General features: G+C 37.3%; 1 protein-coding gene across 25 annotated transcripts in view; it reads left to right on the forward strand.

The window, feature by feature from the left end:
- DLG2 (discs large MAGUK scaffold protein 2) overlaps positions 1-19329 on the forward strand; it is a 984477-nt gene that overhangs the window by 674425 nt on the left and 290723 nt on the right. For all 25 annotated transcript variants that reach the window (XM_040055800.2, XM_040055802.2, XM_040055798.1 and 22 more), the window contains one exon: positions 3218-3387. In XM_040055800.2, coding sequence (XP_039911734.1) covers positions 3218-3387 — 170 coding nt within the window. The remainder of the gene's footprint in view (positions 1-3217; positions 3388-19329) is intronic.

A 19329-nucleotide genomic window follows, 5' to 3' on the forward strand; every position in this document is an offset into this window, starting at 1 on the left:
AGAATATCAACAGTTTTGTAGGGAAACAGGCTAAAAAGTTGGACAAAGGAGCAAAAGATAAATAGGAAATTTAGTGTTTCTTTGTCTTACTTTTGTAGCCTATCTGATATCTCCATACTGATATATGGAGGTATATATTTACCTGATATATTGCATAGTTTTGCACTCATTCTCCCATTATGTATTTGGGTTTTTCTGAGGAGGCAACTGAAAAAACAAACAAACAAACAAAAAAGCGCCAGCTTTGGTTAGAAGGAATCCATAAATGCTGGCCGTGCTGCAATGGAAAGCATGGTAACTCTGTTTTTGAAAAGCAGCATTGTCCCACTAATACAACTCATCTAGAGGTGTCTAGATGATTATGATGACCTGTGCATTACTACAGCATTTAGTGTCATGCTGTTGATCCACGGAGAACAGATTATTCCCTTGTTCTTGAGTCTATAGTTGGTTCCAGTTAGCTTTGTTAGGGAGCTGCAAGTGGACTAATGTGTGTTGGCAGGACCGTTTGGTCTTCTGGGGCTCTTAGCTGCCACACCAGACTGCTTTGGGTTTCCCTCCAAGGCACCATATTGCGCAGAACAAGGGGAACAGAATGATCATTACCAGTTGTCACCTACTATATGTCCAGTAAGTGCCTAAGGATTGCACTTGTCTTCTTTACTTGCAAGTTGACTGAAGCGTTTATCAGCTTCTCAAAGATATCTGCACAGTTTCTTGAAAACAGTAAAAATCAAACTCAGATTAATATAGTGAAGTTTAAGCCCTTAAAATGGGGGGGGGGTGTTTCCTTAATAAAAGCCCTTGTCTGCTTTGAAGATAGCAACAAGTATCAGTAAACCTTCCCCCTTTGCAACAAAGGATGTCTCATAGTTCTTCTGTCAGTTGTAACTTGTTTGGATGTGTTTTGTATTTAACTGTCTGGGGTCCTTCATACTGAATTTACGCTACAAAATTCTGTAGAATATGTCCATTATGTTAAAGAACTTAGAGCCAGTGTGCCATATGAAAAGCTGCCCAGCTCATTCCAATTTGTTACCTGTGTGAGGAATTCTGAATAAATTTAGGTGTGTGCACAATATTTGGGAGCAGGCCTGAGGAGAACAACAGATGGCTAAGAAGCTCAACATGACCTGGCAATGTGCATTGGCGGCACGAAAACCAAGATGTATGAGGTCCTTCCCAACCTAAACCTTTCTCTGATTATATGATTGTATGACAATACAACTACTGTATGCATTGGTGTAACTATTAGGAACTCTTCTGCCGGACTTCTGTTATCTTGGATTATGAAGCAACTCTTCCCCTGGGCACAGGCCTGTCACCATCTGAAACTAACAGGTATAGGGCATATCCACCAATAAATGGGAAAAGAAATCACAGAAATAAAATTTTACCATATACTTGGCATGTGAATATAAAGCCAGGAAAATGCATTGGAGAGCTGCTTGCAAGGGCGGAATAATTTTGTCCATAAGGGGTAAGACCATGCACTTAATAATCTGAAAGAATGTTCTTAAACTGGGTTTACAGATTCTTTTTGCTGTTATCCTTTTAGGTTTGTATTGTTGCGGTGTGTGCATGTATGTTCTTGCATAATGTATTTATTTGTTAAAAAATGAAAAAATTAACCTCCTTATGAGGGAGAAAAAAGCCTACAGATGTAGAAAGACGTAGAATCATAGCAGCATAGTTTGGTTTGGGTTGGAAGGGACCTTAAAGATCCTTTAGTTCCATCATTCTCAGCCTTGGGCAGTCACACTTTCTATTAGGCCAGGTTGCTTAATGCCCCTCCTAACCATGGAAACTTCTGGCATTGGAGTAAAACACCAAACCTGACCTTTGAATGATATCTGGAAACTATATAGTGATATAGTACTCTTTCTCAGAAGAAAAGCATCAGCTTTGTGTCATTTCTAACTTTGACCAGTTTCAAATAACTGTTCTTTTTGCTGTTTTGATTTGGGTTTGTTTTAAACAAAAGCAGCAGTGCAAGAACATGACAAAAACCATTCTAAATTCTCAGAGTTCTGATAAACTTAGGTAAATTTTCATTCTCCCTCCATGTGCTAAGACTTCTAATCAATACCCAGTTTTGCTGTAAAGAGTAACGTTTGGTAGTTGATTTTTATGTATAGAAACAAAGCAGAAATGGGAATATTTTTAGCAACCCATATTTGCTTCACCAATTGTCCTTTCAGATATTCAGAAGAACGCATTTGTTTACAATATGCCTTTTTCTTCTGTACCCAAAATACTTACAGGCATCTCACAACAAATGTAATGCACCAGAGCAGTAGAGTCTCAACTAATCTAGTTCTTCGGAATTTGCTCTTTCCACTTGTCCTCATTTGCAAGAAAAGGATGGCCCAGTAGTTAAGTCGTTAGCCTGCTGCTTTGGAGATGGATTGATTTTATTGCTCTTAAGTTGTAGATTTCCTTTCCAACTAGGACAAATCTCTCAGATAAGGAGAATGCAGCTCCATCTAACCAGGACATGTAGGGTGATTATATGTTCGTCCTCAGATATTGTAGTAAGTGCTCAAAGTAAGACTATGAGAGAATTTTATTTGTATTCAAATAAAAAAGAAAATGTGATTACCGTGCAGCAGATCTTGAAGCCGACAGTCAGTGCTGAAAACATAACTTGAGTAAATTATTTAGATCAAACATTCTCTTTTAAATTTTCTGCTTTTTGTAGGACAGCATTTTTACTATGACAGCTTTTATATCACACTATGAGATTTCCTTAAGAGCAACCATAGTTGTCCTCACTATGGTCCATAGTAATAGCATGCAGCATGAGTGTTTTAAAGCAAATTGATATTGTTTAGTCAAAAAAATGTTTTAATGAAGTCTGTAAAGACAAGTATTACTGATTTCTATCACTATAGTGCATGCAACCCCCATTTATGAAGGAGTGATTGTGTGGGTGATTGGGTTTGAATCAGGTTTGATCCAGTTTGAAACAGGTATGTCTTTTGAAGGGACTGAGTTCTCTGTCTCATTGTTTGTGAAGCATACTGCATTAAGTCTGTCATCTGGCAGTCTTGGACTTGATGATCCTTTTGGGTCCCTTCCAGCTCATGATCTGGAATCACAATTCTGTGATTCCCAGTGAAGTAGTCTTCATTTTACAGCACTGCTGACAAAAATTGTTGGGTCCAAAGTAATGGCTGAATCATTTAGTACCCGTGGTTCTTTGTCGTTCTTGTAGGGTCAACGATTGCATCTTGCGAGTGAATGAGGTTGACGTGTCAGAAGTCTCACACAGCAAAGCCGTGGAGGCCCTGAAGGAGGCTGGTTCCATAGTGCGATTGTACGTCCGGCGAAGAAGACCTATACTGGAGACCGTCGTAGAGATCAAGTTGTTCAAAGGACCGAAAGGTAGATAAGACAATTAAAGGACATCCATTTTAAAAGACATCCCTTTTAAACCTGGTGTTCAGCTGCTCTTGTAACTTAAATTGCGTCCTGCCTTGTTGATTTGCTACCTGGTTGACCTGTCAAATACTGAAATGCAGTTCATTTAGGCTGGTAGAGTTTGAATTCATGGTTACGTATCTTCCTGAAATATAAAGGAGTTCAAGTTGTTGGGGTTTGCTTTGTTTGGTGTTTACTGCAGAGATGTCTCCTTAACTTATGGACACAGAGATACTGTGTGGCAGCACACACAGTACCTCTAAAGTTCCTCTGCTCAGACCTTTGACTTTCATTTAAGGCGCTGCTGAATGTGGAGTTTCTGAATTCTTCCTCTTTTTAGAAGGCTTTTTATTATCCAGCTTACCCTCTCTACTTTCATGATGGTTTTTCCTGGTTGTCATTGGAACATGACAACAAGAATATCAACTTACCCAGATCCATAGACGAATTTTATTTTATTTTATTTTATTTTATTTTATTTTATTTTATTTTATTTTATTTTATTTTATTTTATTTTATTTTATTTTATTTTATTTTATTTTATTTTATTCTTCAACAAAATTATGTGGAAATCTAGCACAAAACCTTCACTAGTCTACATGAGCTTTATTGCTTCCAATAGAACCTTCTGGTTACAGAACAAAAAGCCAAATTCCTTTCTAGAAGCATTTTTCCCATAGCTAATTTCTGGACAAAGAAAATGCATGTTTTCATGGTACATGTCAATAGAATGAACAGCAGTTAATTTTTTTTTGATCCATAATAGCTATTTCATAAGCAGGTATTTAAATATATATATATATATGAAATGAAGACATTTGCATGTAACTTAATATATGCAGTGCACATGATATTACTCTCCCTGTTTTATCTGTAGTGAGTTATCTGCAGCTTTTTCAATGTCCCCTCATGTAAATATTATAGTGTGCTTCTCCATAGGGATTTTTTATACCAGTCGTGAAGTATATTTGATATAGGGAGGCATATTGTTGAGATTGACCTCTAATACTCAACAAAGATGGTGCGACACTGAAAAAATGCACTCTTTGATACTGCAATGTATTCATTATGCTCTGCTCTTGGAGGAGAGTGAGATATATTTAAACATGCACCTGGTGGTAAATCCCCAAAAGTCTGGATTCCTGTGGTCAATTACAATGCTGGATTGTTTTTCTAATAGAAAAGCATTTCCAAAGGTATTTTGTATGCACATGAATTCAGAGTAGAAGTGCAGGCAGTGTTGTTAATGATTTGGAATTAAACTAAGTGTGTGATATGATAGTCATTTTGAGAGACCTAAGGCTAAAGAAACTAAAATTAACATGTCCTTTCTGGTTGTGATGAAGCAGTGAAAATTATTCACCGTGACCAAATTTTTGCTACATTGTGGAAATAGACAAGAGAGGCAATCATTATCTGATAATGGTTTTGCATTGTGTTTGTTTTGAGTGTATGCCTGAAACTATTTCTTTTTACAAATATTTTCATAAAACAGAATGGATACCAAAAAAGTGCCTTTTAGGGCAAGCTAAAGAACTTTTACTGCTTACTGCTGAAAATAGGATTTTGCATATATAGTCTCACATGTAGTCTACTAGAGATAAGTGATATAAATAATGAATTTTATTGTTAAGTTGAATATATTTTTTTATATTTCCACTTTTATAGAAGCGAGTTAGCTGAAAATTTGGATAAAAAAATAAGTTGATGGGCTAATTTTCTGCAAAAGCCAGGGGTTTTACCTTCATAATTCAGGCAGTAAGGAAGCATGCTCTATTAGGCTTTCTGTATTCCACACATATTAAAGGCAAAATGAAGACAATAATATACTATTTTTAATATCTAGACCATTTTTCCTTAGATTTTTTTTTTCAAAATCTTCCATGAAAAAATTATCTGTTCAGAGGCATTAAACTCTTAGCAGAAGTTGAGAATAAAACCTGTGACTCTTGGCTGTTGTCACTCCTCTGATGCTTGTCTCCTCATATTTTAGGTGATTTAGCTGTGAACTGGTCTTTCACACCGTTACTATGCAACACAAGAACCACTTAGTATTTATATAAACAGTGTTTCTTACTTCTCAGAGTGTAATTGGGATATCTTGGTGTCCAGAGCAGGATCTGAAAACCAGCATGTTAGCTTCCACACCATTCCTTCATTCCTATTGACAAAATTAATAAGAAAGTAAATCTGTTTTTCAGACAAGAAGGTTGTTCCATACCAAACTCAGAGTAAGCAAATATGTTTTCAGTTCTTTTCCTGACTGTCTCTGTCAGTATGTAACCCAGCATTTAATGAGTTCATTCCTTACTGCCCTGTGAATTTACCACATGAAAGCAAGTCTTGGCTTCCATAATACCAGGTAAACTCAAAGATCCCTAACTTGCCTGTCTGTGTGCAGTAGATTATATCTTTCTGCACTTGAAGTTGGTAAAGAAGGAAATTTGCTAGGCTTTATATGTAGAGGTCCTTTTAATTTCATCTGAGATATTCAGGATGAGGGTTTTTATAAGTTATTAGTCCGTAGAGGTTAGTTGGGTTTTTTTAATGGGCATTAATTTTTGTAGCTAGCAGCCGCCATATAAAAGACATGGATTAATTTGGTGAATGCATTTTAAGGGTCAGGTATTAAATAAGAATTGTCTGGCAATGGCGTTGGGCATGTGGCAGGGGGAAGGGCATGGCTGTGTGCTGCCAGGAGGTCCCTTTGGATTGCAGATCCCCCATGCAGTTTTTCCTGTTGCTTTACAAAAAGGCTCTCCTAGTGTAGTATGTGCTAAACCTGTAACCCTCTAGTTTTATTTCTGGGGTGAGAAGACGTAAACAAAGACACAAATGAGTTGTGTAATAGGAAAATCAAGGGTTCAAGGAGAGCTGCAGCTGTATAGGCATTTAAAGCTGATCATCACTTTGACATACCTGACTGCGAATACTGGCAAATAGCCATAGTCTGTGTCTTGAAGGTGATTGCTGTCATCCTTGCAGGCTCTTCCTCTCTTTCATGTGGTTAGAAGATTGTGTGTTGTATGCCTCTTGCACGTCTCTTCAGTCAGGCACACAATTCAGTGTATGGCTTTGCAAAGGACTGAGTGGCCAGCAATAGATGTTTTGTTTCTGTCACTCCTAGAGCGCTGCAGATTTTAGCAGCCAGCATCCCTACCGTGTCTGACAGCTGTAACAGAGGAAAGATACACTTGCAGGTTTTTTTTATTTAAATCATCAGGATTTAGACCCTACTGAAAATCCTGTCATTAAATAATATGCTTTTCTTACTCTGTATTGAAACAAGACTAACAGTAATGAGAATGGATTGCACATGCTGCAGTGTTTGTTCCTGGGGAGCAAAATTACAGGCATTCAAAACAAAGCAATTCAATGGTGCTGTCTGGCTTTGTGATATAACTTGTGCATTAGCTTCCTGTAAGACCCTGCAAATAACTGTTTATAGGCAGTGAATTGTGAATTTCAGTCACTCTTCATGGGTTGCAGTGCTCAGTCCCATTTCATTGCATTTGACTGGAGGATTTTAAACCAAAGTAGTTCCCCTGACCTCAAGGTTTTCATGCTGTCTTGTCACACTCCAAATATACTTTTACTAAACCCAGAAGCATTGAGTAGTATGATGGTGCACAATTAGTATGCTGATGCACAAGTGATAAATAAAACTTAATTTTTTTTTTAATTTCAGTTTTTAAACTATCAGCAGAAAAACTTATTTCTAATAATATTGCAGAAAATTTCTAGCAGTCAGAGACTTGGGTAAACACAGAGGTCATGTAAACTATTGCCTACCTACTTGCATACCTGGCTGATAATTTAAACTCTGATAAAATGTACCAGAAAAGGGAAGAAAGAAGAAAAAAAAAAAGGGCAGAAAACAAGGATTCTTGTAACTACAGCAGTGGTGGGTCACATAATAAACTTTTTACCTCACTTCTGTAGGAAATGTGGTGTATTAGAAGACATCAAAACTGCAGAAATGAAGTTCAGGGTATGTGAAGCGGAACAGCTGAATACCGGGAAACTTCAGAGGAGAAATGTCAGACTTAAAAACACCCAAAAAAAAGGAACAACATAAAGGAAAGTTAATTTTGCTATCTGGATATTCTGGTGGCTTGAGTATAAAGTCATAGAGGAATAGGATTACTTCCTCACACCCTTCCTGATAATAGTGCCTATCATTAGAGTGTTTGAGCTGTGTCAAGTTCTTGCTGCAGTGACTGGAGCTGCCCTTCTGTTCACGACGTTTGAAATGAAAAGGCTCTGGACAGACCAGAGCCTGTCACTTTTTGATTTCTAAAAGCATGCTTTTTGCTCATTCCTGATGGATTCAGCCAGTGACACATTCTCACGAGGTCCACCCCACACTGCTTTAGGCACTAAAACACGTTTAGGGGCACTTAATTCTCTACTGTTTCTGCTCTCAGAATTAGGGCCATATCAAAACTTTTCTTTTAACCCATTTGGAATCATAGAATCACAGAATTTTTAGGTTGGAAGAGACCTTCAAGATCATCGAGTCCAACCCATCTCTAATACCTCAACTAGACCATGGCACCAAGTGCCACATCCAAAGTGTGATTATATGTTGGGGTTTCAGATTAATGCATCTCTTAAGCACTGTTCTGCCCCATTCTGTATCTCCCTCTGGATAGCTGTCCTTATCTTAAATTTCTTAATCAGCAAAGACTTAGCTCCTAAACCAGACATCTCAATAAAATATGCAAAAATAAAATGGGATGACTATAAAAGGCATAATGTGCATTTATTTTGAGAGTTATGTATATCTGTCTAAATGTTAGACTACGTCACTGGGCATAACCAGTTCCAGAGTTCCCATTTTGTTGTGTTTTGTGCTGAACTGAAGTGACTCCATGGCACATGGTAGATTTTCTTTTCCCGTAACTATTTGTTGTATTCTTGATGGCACTGAATAAAGTCAGTGGACAGTAATGAAACCTTATTACTATACTAAGAAAAGAATCAGTATGGTTTAAGAAGTTTATTTTTTAACTCTCTGATAAGTTACAAGATTTTCTTGAGAAGATGCAGAGACTTTTCACCATCAATATAAGGTATGATTTCACTGTCAATTTATCTTGGATTGTTGCTGAAATGTCCTCTAGTCCATTACTGTCTGTAGTTTCCTAGAGGTTGATACTTCTTTTTTTTCATAAGAATAGACATATTTTAGCTTTGATTGATGGCTTTATTGGAAATATCTTGTGTGTTCTGTTGCATAGGTAGTACCCCAGCTTGCAGTGACAACTGAAATAGTCGCAAAAGTACAGTTCAGTTATGTGTATTTCAAAATGTCTGCTAAAAAAAAAAAAAAAAATCAATTCAGGATAGCAGAATAGAGGGTTCATTTAAAAGAAAAATTCAAGTCCTGCTTTCAGTAAGGAAAATATTTTTATTTCAGGTAATAGCTACAGCACTTAAAATGAAAAAAGGGGGTTTTTGCAAACAAAGAACCCCAATTATTTATTTCCCAATTTTAGAGAACAGTGAGAGCTTTCAGATCTTTCTGTTTGATAAGTGATTGCAAGTGCTGGCTTGAGACTGATACTTTTTTTTTTAATATTGCAGCTATCGCTTCTACTACTTTAATGATCTATTTTCTCTAATTTAAGAGACACTAAATATGCCATAGCAAACTTTAGCATGTGGGAATAGGAGAGTTTATGGCTAGTTAGGCAGATATTTCCTTAATTTAAAAATTAAGAAGTGTTTTGTAAGGTCCAAAGTGTTTTCAACAAAATAATTTTTTCACATTTTGAACAGAACCTTTCCTTATGGTCTTTGAATAATTTCAGTCTTGTGATCGTATCAGCTGTGAATTTACTTCTGGTTTTCAATGTTCTCATCCTTCTGTGCTCTGTGAATCCTTATCTAAAACAGAGCAAAATAGGGCAACTTAAAAGACAGAACCATATGAAAATGAGGAAGCAGGCAAACTTTCTCAAGCCTGGGTTTAGCAAACTATTTTGGTTCTCGACTCTAATTTAAGTGCCTCATTTAATATTACTCTAACTGTATCACTGCAGGTATAAATAAAAAGCCACCACAATTGAAACTAAAATACCATTTTTTATGAAATGTCTTTGCTTGAAGGAACTTGTATTTCCTCCAAGTAGCAGAAAGTGCGCCATCAAAGACTAATACATAATTTTCCAGTTTAAAGATAGTGGCTCAAACCATCATTTATAAGTTAACATCACTAAAAAGCATGGCTTCCCTGAAGGCTACAATTGTCTAATGTAAGAATATGTGAGTATCTGATAGTTTATCACATGAAAATTATATTCTCTTGAAAATCATAAAATAAGAAAGCACCATGATAAAAGTGTTATAAAAGCCTCTGCTGTTTTTCAATCATATTTTGACACATTTGTGTTGCCAGTGCCTGATGTGGTAAAAGTGGTAGGTTATATCTGTACCTTTATATTTCCAAGACGGAGGATCATGTTCTTTAATTTAAGTGAAGATAAATGCCTACAGCTGCTATTATCATATTCTTCTTTATGGTATAAGTAAAATACCAAGTGTGTATTCCAAGTTCCTTTGGTGACTTAAGACTTGCCATTTCATTTGTGTAAGTTACCATATATGAAGTTTTTCTTTAAAAAAACCCACACTGATTGTGTGAAGTATTTCCTTCCATTCCTGACCAGAAGTAGTTTGTGGACACAATTTCACAAAGTAATAGTTATTATTAGAATGGCACTCCAGTTCTAGTTTCTCAGGCTTTTTCTAAAGTTTTTTTGTCTTTAGTGGAGAAAGAAGGTAAATCTGTTATGATTTTTGTTAGGAATGAAGTTTAATGGCAGGAAGTGATAGAATCAGCTTGTCCTCACATCAGACCTCATTCAACCATCTTTGGAGATTAGTAGTCAACAATTAAAGAAATTAATTTCCAGATCAAAAAGGATAATTTCAAAGGGGATTCAAAATCCCTCCTTCTGGCTGGTTGTCTCACCTAAAACTGGAGCTATCCTGTGAGCTGAAGGATATTACTTGCTTGAAGTCTTTTATATTTTTAAGGATAACTACGATTTTCCCCTTTTCTTTTTAAATGTCAGTTTCCATTAGCAGTAAAGAAGTAAATAACATGTCTGGGAAGACTGCAGCAATATTACATGCACATATTTTGTCTGTTTTTCCCTTGAAGCCATTAAGCTCTTAAGAACTCTCCAAGCAGGTCTGAAGAATCCTGTGTTCATATGCAAAATGAACATCTAATCTCATAGTAGGTTTTAAGTATCATTTTCCAGAAAACATTCACAATGAGTAAGGTTTCCACTGATAGGAACATTACTTTTTGCAGCTCCATCATGCTAACTATTTCTGAAGTGGTGCAGTAGCAATTTCAAAGTGCAGTGCTGTATTTTAATAGCCAATTGAGATGGCTATAAAAATCCAGCACTGTGCATTAAGATCATTACTAAATTGCTTCAGCAATACTTACTGATGAGGCAGCTTCAGCAGAACACATTTCATCTTAATGAACTGTGGCTGCAATAGACCAAAAGCAGCAGCTCAGGGAAAGATAGATGTGCAGGTAGGCTTGGATGCCAACAAACGGGAGATTTTGTTTCAAGAAAAATAAGCTTTGGTTGGTTGCTTTTTGTTTTCGGTAGAGAAATAAAATAAATCTGTCATTTTTTTCATGACAATTGCTGTTAAGTGGCAAAACATGGTGCTATGAAATTGTTTCGCATCAGACCAAATTCAACCATCTTTGGAGCTAAGTACATAATTGACATTTCAACTGACTAAATTTTTAGTGCTTGTCCTTTCTGAATTAGGCAGGAATTTTATATTATTATCCAGTTCCCTAGATAGTTTCATAAGCTCTGAGTAGAGGCAGCAAAGGGTATGGCGTTCCAGCGTAACCTTGGTTTTTATTGTTCTGTCATGGGGTGTCGGCCCTTTTGTTGTGGTCGAAGTTACTTCTGAGGCTTCTGCTGCAAATCAAGAGCTGTTAGCATACCTTGCTAGATTCCCTTGATACTGTTGTTGTCACCTTCACAGGTTTAACTCTTAATTTTTTTTCTGAAAATTTGAGAGAATGGAGATGTCGGGGTTTGTTTTGTATTTTTGGTTTGGTTTTTGGGTTTGTTTTGTTTTGCGATGTGGCTTATTAATTTATGTGCTCAGCTGTTGGATAAGTGATGGATGCATCTCCAGCTTTGGTTCATATGGCGTCCTTCTGGACTTGATTTATCCCGTCCTTGTGGAAATGCTTCAAAGGAACTTGCTTTCTTAATGGATTTCCCTGTTACATAATGGTCTCCAGCGCACTGCTGAAAAGTTTCTTGGAAGAACTCTTGTCTCGGGCTTGTATGAAAAACTGTGATGTGTGTGCTTTGGGATTCTACTTGACACTGTGTCCTTACACTCTCTGCAATTTTTAAAAATCCCAAAGACTATAAGTGCCTTTGCTGGTTTTTATTTGTCTATGCCAAGTGTGAGGAAAATTCTCCATGGATCTTGGCCAGCTTCTTTTTCATATCGGAAGTTTTCTTCTAACTAAATGTAATACAGTAGGTCTCATAATTTTGTCATTATAGCATGCCTTTGTACTCCTTTTTTCCTTTAGGTTGTAAATTTCTGAGTAGAAAACAGTTTCCCCCATTGCCTCCCCATTCTAGACTGCTGTCTAAGAGTTAAAAGGGGAATGAGAGAAGATCCCTTTCATTACATTTGCCATTGCCATTTTCATCAGGAGGACAGGAGATGCAGCAGACAGTAGCGGGTGTTAATTGTCTCATCAGTATTTCCAGATACACAATAAATCAAAAGATAGGGAAGGACAGTGGCCTCATTTGCTAAACTACTGGGCTGAGTGTGGAAAAAGTCTTTCTGTAGACTTTTGTAGGAGGCCAACATCATTTTTTCTGTTTCTTAGTGGAGTGGTGAGAATTTTCTAGAGAGTGGCAGTTTTCTTGGCCTTTTTACTCTGCCTGTCTACCTAAATTCTTCAGGTGAATTTTAGAGAATTATTATTACACTTGATCTTTCACCACTTCAATAATAAACATGACAGCTATTGCTGGAGCCTGATTGACATCCCGATGAAACAGGAGGTGGGGATTAGCCTGCTGTGTGAAATGTGTTCATTTACACATCATCTTTAATTTCACCTGGGTAGTCTGAAAATCCTTATGTTCCCTTTGGAGACTGTAGTGGATTATGTAACCTAGAAATGTGTATTCTATTTCATCTGTTGAAGATTGTTTTTTTGGGAGATTATTTGTCCTCCTCTTGCTCCTCCAGGGGGGAAGGAGGAGGGTGCCTCCTGATAATGGCCCAGCCATTAAATCCACGTGGGGCAGTGTTTCTTACCTCTTTCATCACCCCTCCATCCTCCAAGGGGACATCTTCTGATAATGGGCCATTAGGGCCCACCAGTGACATGACACATTCCATCATCCCATTGTGAGATGCTCCACCCAGTGGGGGAGGAGCCAACTGTTCCCAGCTAGATAAAAACTGGGACTGAAGGACACAAGGGATCCGGTTTTTCCACTGGATCACTGGGTTCCCGGAGGAAGACGGGACCCATCTCACCACCACTGGATTTTCTACTGGTCTATCTCTACTCCACAGAACCACATCTGTTACTCCAGGAGGATTTATTTGGACTGCTTCCAACACTCTGACCAACAGGGTGCCAGGTCATATCCCTGACTCTGTCAGGGTTTTTTCCAGGATCCTTGTTTGCTTCCTTGCTTGTATTTTTTGTACTACTACATTTGTATTTTCGTTTTTGTTTTTAATATTCCTAGTAAAGAACTATTACTCCTATTCCCATATCTTTGCCTGAAAGCCCCTAATTGCAAAATTAGAATAATTGGAGGGAAGGAGGTTTAGATTCTCCATTCCAAGGGAGGCGCTAGCTTTCCCTGGTAGACAGCTGCCTTTCAAAACATAGACAGAGACCTTCATCCTTTTTTGAATTTAAAGCCTAATGTGCAAATGAGACACATGAAACTACAGAGCAGTGTTTTCATCCTTTATTGTTCAGTTAATTATCCATGTAGCAAGTTCTGTCTTTGTGATAATTTTTAGATGTCCAGATCTTGCTCAAGACATCTGCTGCCTGGAATACAGCACATATCAGCAAAATATTGCATTGCCATGAAGAGCACCCTTCAAAGAATAAATGGTATTTAATTATATTTTTTTATGGCATGAGGAGCTGTAGGTCTTCATTTTTGTCCCTTCATTTTTCTTGCCTCCTTTTGCCCTGTAATCATAGGCATGGACAGACAGTATTTTAAGTCTTTTGAGGAAGGCCTTACAGATTCTAATCATGGTGGAGAGACAAAGCTGACTGCAGCTTTAGAGATTCAAGTGATGTGGTAAATAAAATATCACACTGCAGCCTATTTAAAAATCATTTTATATTGCCAATATTAATCTTTTTTTTGCACTAGTTGGAGAATAAAAAAGGAGGGAGTCACATTAAGGTATCTCTGAACATCTGAAGGGAAAGCTGTCTTAGAAGTCAAACACCAAAGTGATTAATTGCAGTAGTTGTTCATCTGGCTATTTCGAGTCCTTTCTGGACTACCCTTGTCCTTTCTGCAGGTCTGTCATCCTCATTTTGCTTTCAGTATTCCAAATTCTAGATGAAATTTCAGTTATCCTTAATTAAAACAAAAGAAATATTACATTTGTCAAAAAGAAATTTCCCTGTAGTATTTTAGCTTTGACTTGCCATTTGTTGTTTTAGAACATTTGTCCAACAGCTTTGAGGAACTGCTTTTCCATTGTCAGTTAGGGGTTTTTTATTTGTTTGGTGTCTCTATAAACATACAGGATTTCCTAGAAATGGCAGCTATTTTTTGGAAGTGGAAGACTCTTTGCTGTTTGCCATGGAACACACTGTCTGTGCAGATGATCATTCTTTGCAGTTGGGCTGTCATAAGCTATGAGACCAGGAAGTCCAGGTTCTGGGACTCCAATGCAAAAATGTTCTGGTTCTGCCTGTATCCCATCAGTGATGTGTACAAAGGGCAGCTGAGTTTTTACATGCAGTGAAGGTTCCTCTATTGCAGACACGGTGAGATTCTTACAGAAACAAAGTAGAGCCTTGCTATGCCAAAGCCTTGTGCTACCTGGCATGTAGATAGCTGCTCTTGAATTCTTCTTCTTTTGAGTTGGCAGTAAAGCCATTGATTTATGGGAGTATCACTTGTTCTTCTTACCTTGCAGAGACTCACTTGAGATTTTTTTCATTCAGAAATTCTGAATGAAAATACTTGGTTCAATGGCAAGTTGATAAATTTTTCTCAACTTTAAGCTTTTGGTGTGCTTGGCAGGTGAAAAAAATTACTCTGACCTCTTCCAGTGATGGTTTTGGCTGTTGTATGAGAAAAGCAAGGGGGATAGCTTAATGTTTATATCTTTAGTGACTGATTTTGGAGAAAAATGCAACTCTGAAATCTTGAAAAGGCAAATTATATCCATGGAGGAAATCTCCATGAAACCATAAACACTAGTATATCCAAAATTTCCAGGAGCACAAAGTTCTGTGTTCATTACCTGTGATGCTGGCTTCTGAATTTTTAGTAGTAACTTATATGAACAGATAACAAACCTGCTCTTCAATTCTTTAGAAAAAAAAATAAAGTCCTATTTTTATTCGTTGATAGGAAGAAACAGTTGCAAAGCAAGATCTTGGATCTTCATGACATGTAAAAAAGGGTATAATGACACAAAAACTCTTTAGGATATGATAAAAGATGTGTTGCATAAGCTAAAGGAACAATAGCCCCAAGATATGCCTGACATGTTTATTTTGGAAAGTGATATTTGCAAATAAGGACATGATAGACTTTTCTTTCTCAAAACTGTGTTTTGGTTTTTGCTTGTTGTGTTTTTTACGCAAAACAATTTTTAGGCTGTCTTATGAAATTAATAGAAAGGCATATTATTCACTCCAACAGATAGAACTGAAATAAGGAAACGTAACATTAAGGCAGCTAATTTAGTGTAATTATTTATTGTGGGCACATTTACATTTTATATACTCTAATTGAAAAATAAACTCTGTGTAAATGGTAGGCCAGGGGTAAATCTTATCCACAGTCTATGGGTCAGATGGGTATAATTTCTGAATTCAAATTATTACCAAATGTCACAGCCAAAATTTCTGAAAGTTATTTTTAAATTACACTTTTAAATACTGCTATAGCAGATCAGACCCCCTCTGTAATGCAGGATTGTAGTTTTAGGGATGTCTTACTTTCCAGAAAAGATATGAAAAGTGCCTGCCTTTTTGCTGGCATCAGTTTTTACAAAAGGTCATCTCTGATAAGGTTGCTATCGTGATCAAAAACAGCAACAAAGGGAGAAGACCACAGCCTCAAAGGAAGAAGCAATAGGTCTGGCAGCACTTAGAGAAGCTAGATACTCACACACTGAGAGGTCCTCATGGTCTTGATGACAGACAACCAGAATTTATCTGATGAAATCTGAATGCTGACAATGGTTGGGCTTGAACACACATGGGGAGAAGGTAGGTGAAAAATTGGAAAGGTGAAGCAGGAAATGCATCCTTATTGAAGTGAACAAGGGGAGCCAAGGGACTGTGAAGCCATCAATATATTTTTAGAATTTTAGAAGAATATTTGAAAAAGTAGGAAATCTCTTTATATGCATTTAGAAAATGGTTGAAGAGTACTGATAACCAGAAGAGACCGTATTTCTCTTCTGCAACGCTTCCTTGTTTTTTCTCAGCTGACTCCGTGTGCTGGGAGAGTTCAACACTGAAATTGGTCTGAAAAAGCTAAGATGTAATTGAGCAGAGTCAACTGCGAAGTGCTTTCAGCAGAAATAACCACATAATCTGCTAAACAGTGCTAACATAAAACTGTAGGAAAAGAATCATGTGGAAGAGTAGCTAGTACTTTGTTAGCTGTAACATCTTGTCTCTTAACACATCCTGCTATGATGAAATATTCAAATACTATATTTGGTTTTATAAATTGAGGTATGGTTTATAAGACATAGGAGAATTCCTTTCATCCTTTACAGGTAAAGCTTTGAGCTCTGTACTTCAAGAAGGGTGTATGCCAGTTGGAGGGACTCCAGGGGAAAGCTGTAAAAATGATCAGAGATTTAGAAAGCCACTCCTGCAATGAATAAATGAGTAATCTGAAGCCATTTATTTGAAATACCAAAGACTAAGTGGGAGGTGGGGGGCAGTTTATCAGCACCTGATAGCAATCTTGCCTTGCAGCACATCTTTGAAGAGTGAATTTGCTCTCTGTGCTCCCTAGGGAGGGTGTGAAACAAAATTGAATAGACAAATAATAAACAAGATTTATACTTGATTTCTACAAGATGTAGAAGAAGCAAGTGTTGTGATTAACCAGAGAGGATATCAGGTCTGTAGCATGGGAAACTCCTGGGTATGCTAGACAGCCATTTGTTAGACCTAATACAACTGTAGTTGCTTCTGTCACAAGTTGAGAAGAATAATGATCCATTGAGTTTCTTCCTGTCCCAAGATTCATAACAAAATTTTCTCATTTCACTATACTTAGAAGACAAAGAGTAGGCATGGGGCTATTTAAATCCTCCATCTGCAGAAATGAAGATGGTGTCTTCCAGATAAAAAGTATGTCCTTTGCCTGTCCTCAGCAATAATTTTATATTTTTCATTTCCGTCATTTTTTTTGCTTTAGGAAGGATAAAACATTTTAGAAAAAACTTCTGTGCATGGGAAAATATTAACGGATATTAGAACAAATAATCTGGTATCTTAATCTGCATTTCTTTGTCTTTTCAATCTTTCTGTTGCACAAGCCAGTATCATGCTCCTTAGGAACAGGTTTGTTTGATCTGGTAGGCAGCTGGTTCTTCACCAAAAGGGTGTTTTCACAGCATGTTTCAGTATTTGGAGGCCGGTAAAAACTCCTTTGCAAACTCCTTTGACTGTGCCAAGTCTTTTAATGCTAAGTCTTCACTTCATATAAACGGGTTTTTTCAGCTCCAAACAGAGCTGAGTTTCTTTGCACCTAAAATCAGTCTTGTAGGCTTTGGGTGAGTCTCACTGGTATCAATCTCTTCATCCAAATAGCCGCTTAAATTTTCCGAATGGGACCCGGAAATGGCCTGTGAATAAATCAAGATGTTAGTACATTTATTCTTTCCCCCAGGGTTTCATTTTTCATTAGAAATGCTGCATATATAGTTCCCAGAGACTGACCTACACCCTGGCTCTGGCATTGCAGAAAGTTCAGTGTTTGTTATTAGTTGAAATAGCTGATAGAAAGGCCACGTTAATATCCCTCCTAGCTAGAACCCCTCAGGGGACTAACAGCAGGGTCTTGTGTTACACTACATCTCATTAAGAGGGGAAACTCTTTCTCCCAGAAAATCTGTAGTGTAACTCAGTCTTGAACAACCATATTTTTAAAGAGTTATACTCTGCATTTCAATTTTGCTAAGCACAAGTTCTTAGAAAATACTTAATTGTCTGGGACCAGTCTGAAAAAAATCTGTAATTCTGTTTCAGATGTGAGTTTGCATTCTCTTTCTAGTTAGGTATGCTAGAGTACAATTCCCTAAGCAAATATTTGGCATTATTTCTGAGAAGTCATAGAGCCATACAATGATTAAAGAATATTTTGAGTTGGAAGGGAGCTTTAAAGGTCATCTATTCCCTGTCTTCTTGCAATGATCAAGGACATCTTCAACTAGACCAGGTTTCTCAAATCCCCATCCAACACCCCCCATCCTTGAACATTCTCAGGGGTGGGACATCCACCCAGCTTCTCTGGGCAGGCTGTGCCTCACCACCCTTACAGTAAAGAGCTTCTTCTCAATACCTAATCCGAATCTGCCCCCTTTCAGTTTAAAGCCTTTACCCCCTGTACTTCACTAGAGGTCCTGCCCTCATCTTTTTTAGGAAGGCACAAGTGTCTGACTTTACTCATTTTACTCTGTGAGAGTATAGGGGGCTTCTCACTGGCAAATAAAACATTTGTGCTTCACTTTGCTTCCTAGAGTGCTGCAAGACAGCATCCTCAGTAAACTGAACTAAGGGACCAAACTACAGTTTCAGAGATCAAAAAGAATCAAAGCAAAGTGCAATGACTCATGAATCCATTTTCAGAGTGTCTTTGCATTATTACTTCTGTTCAGTAAGCACCATCTATTTTCCTTCCCTGTATCATTTATATACCTGTTCAGCTTTTAATATCATGGCTCCATAAATTGCCATACATAAAAAAACACAGTTACAGGTACATTTTTGCCTTGATTTCTCTCTGTCTTTTTAAGAAGGGGAGTAACTGAACAGATGATGGCCTGATTATTTACGGGTTGATTGCAAATAGATAAGAGCTGCAAGATGAACTTTGATTTCATCTTGTATTTTCCATCTTCAATATAATTGACAGAGAGCTTTTCAGTAAAGTATTTTTGTTCAGCTTTCCAACAGGGATGAGAAGATAAATGTTAAATTTCCTTCATCAGATGAAGGACAAATAAAAGAAACTGATGAGTCTGTCCCAGACATGCATGGTTGTTAAACAGATCCCAAACTGACAGACTGCTCCTTCTGTCTCCATTTTATTGGTGACAAATTATTAAATATTTGTCTCAAAGAGCCATTCAACTTAGCAGAGACCCAGCTATACTCATTTAAAGATATATCACCTAATGCTATACAAACCAAATACCATTTCTCCCTGAAGTGGAATAATTTTCTCCTGTGTTGTCTGTAGATTTCAAAAATGAATCCATATCAGGAAGAAAAAAAAAAAAAAAATGGGGCAGGAAAAGCACAGATTTACCTAGTACTAAGACTTAAAAAAAATTAAAATCTCATCAAAAAGTAAAAACTACTTCAAGGCAGATCTTGATGTGTTCATCTACAGGAACAAA

Source organism: Hirundo rustica, chromosome 2, assembly GCF_015227805.2.
Source record: "Hirundo rustica isolate bHirRus1 chromosome 2, bHirRus1.pri.v3, whole genome shotgun sequence".
In the NCBI taxonomy this organism is placed as follows: domain Eukaryota; kingdom Metazoa; phylum Chordata; class Aves; order Passeriformes; family Hirundinidae; genus Hirundo; species Hirundo rustica.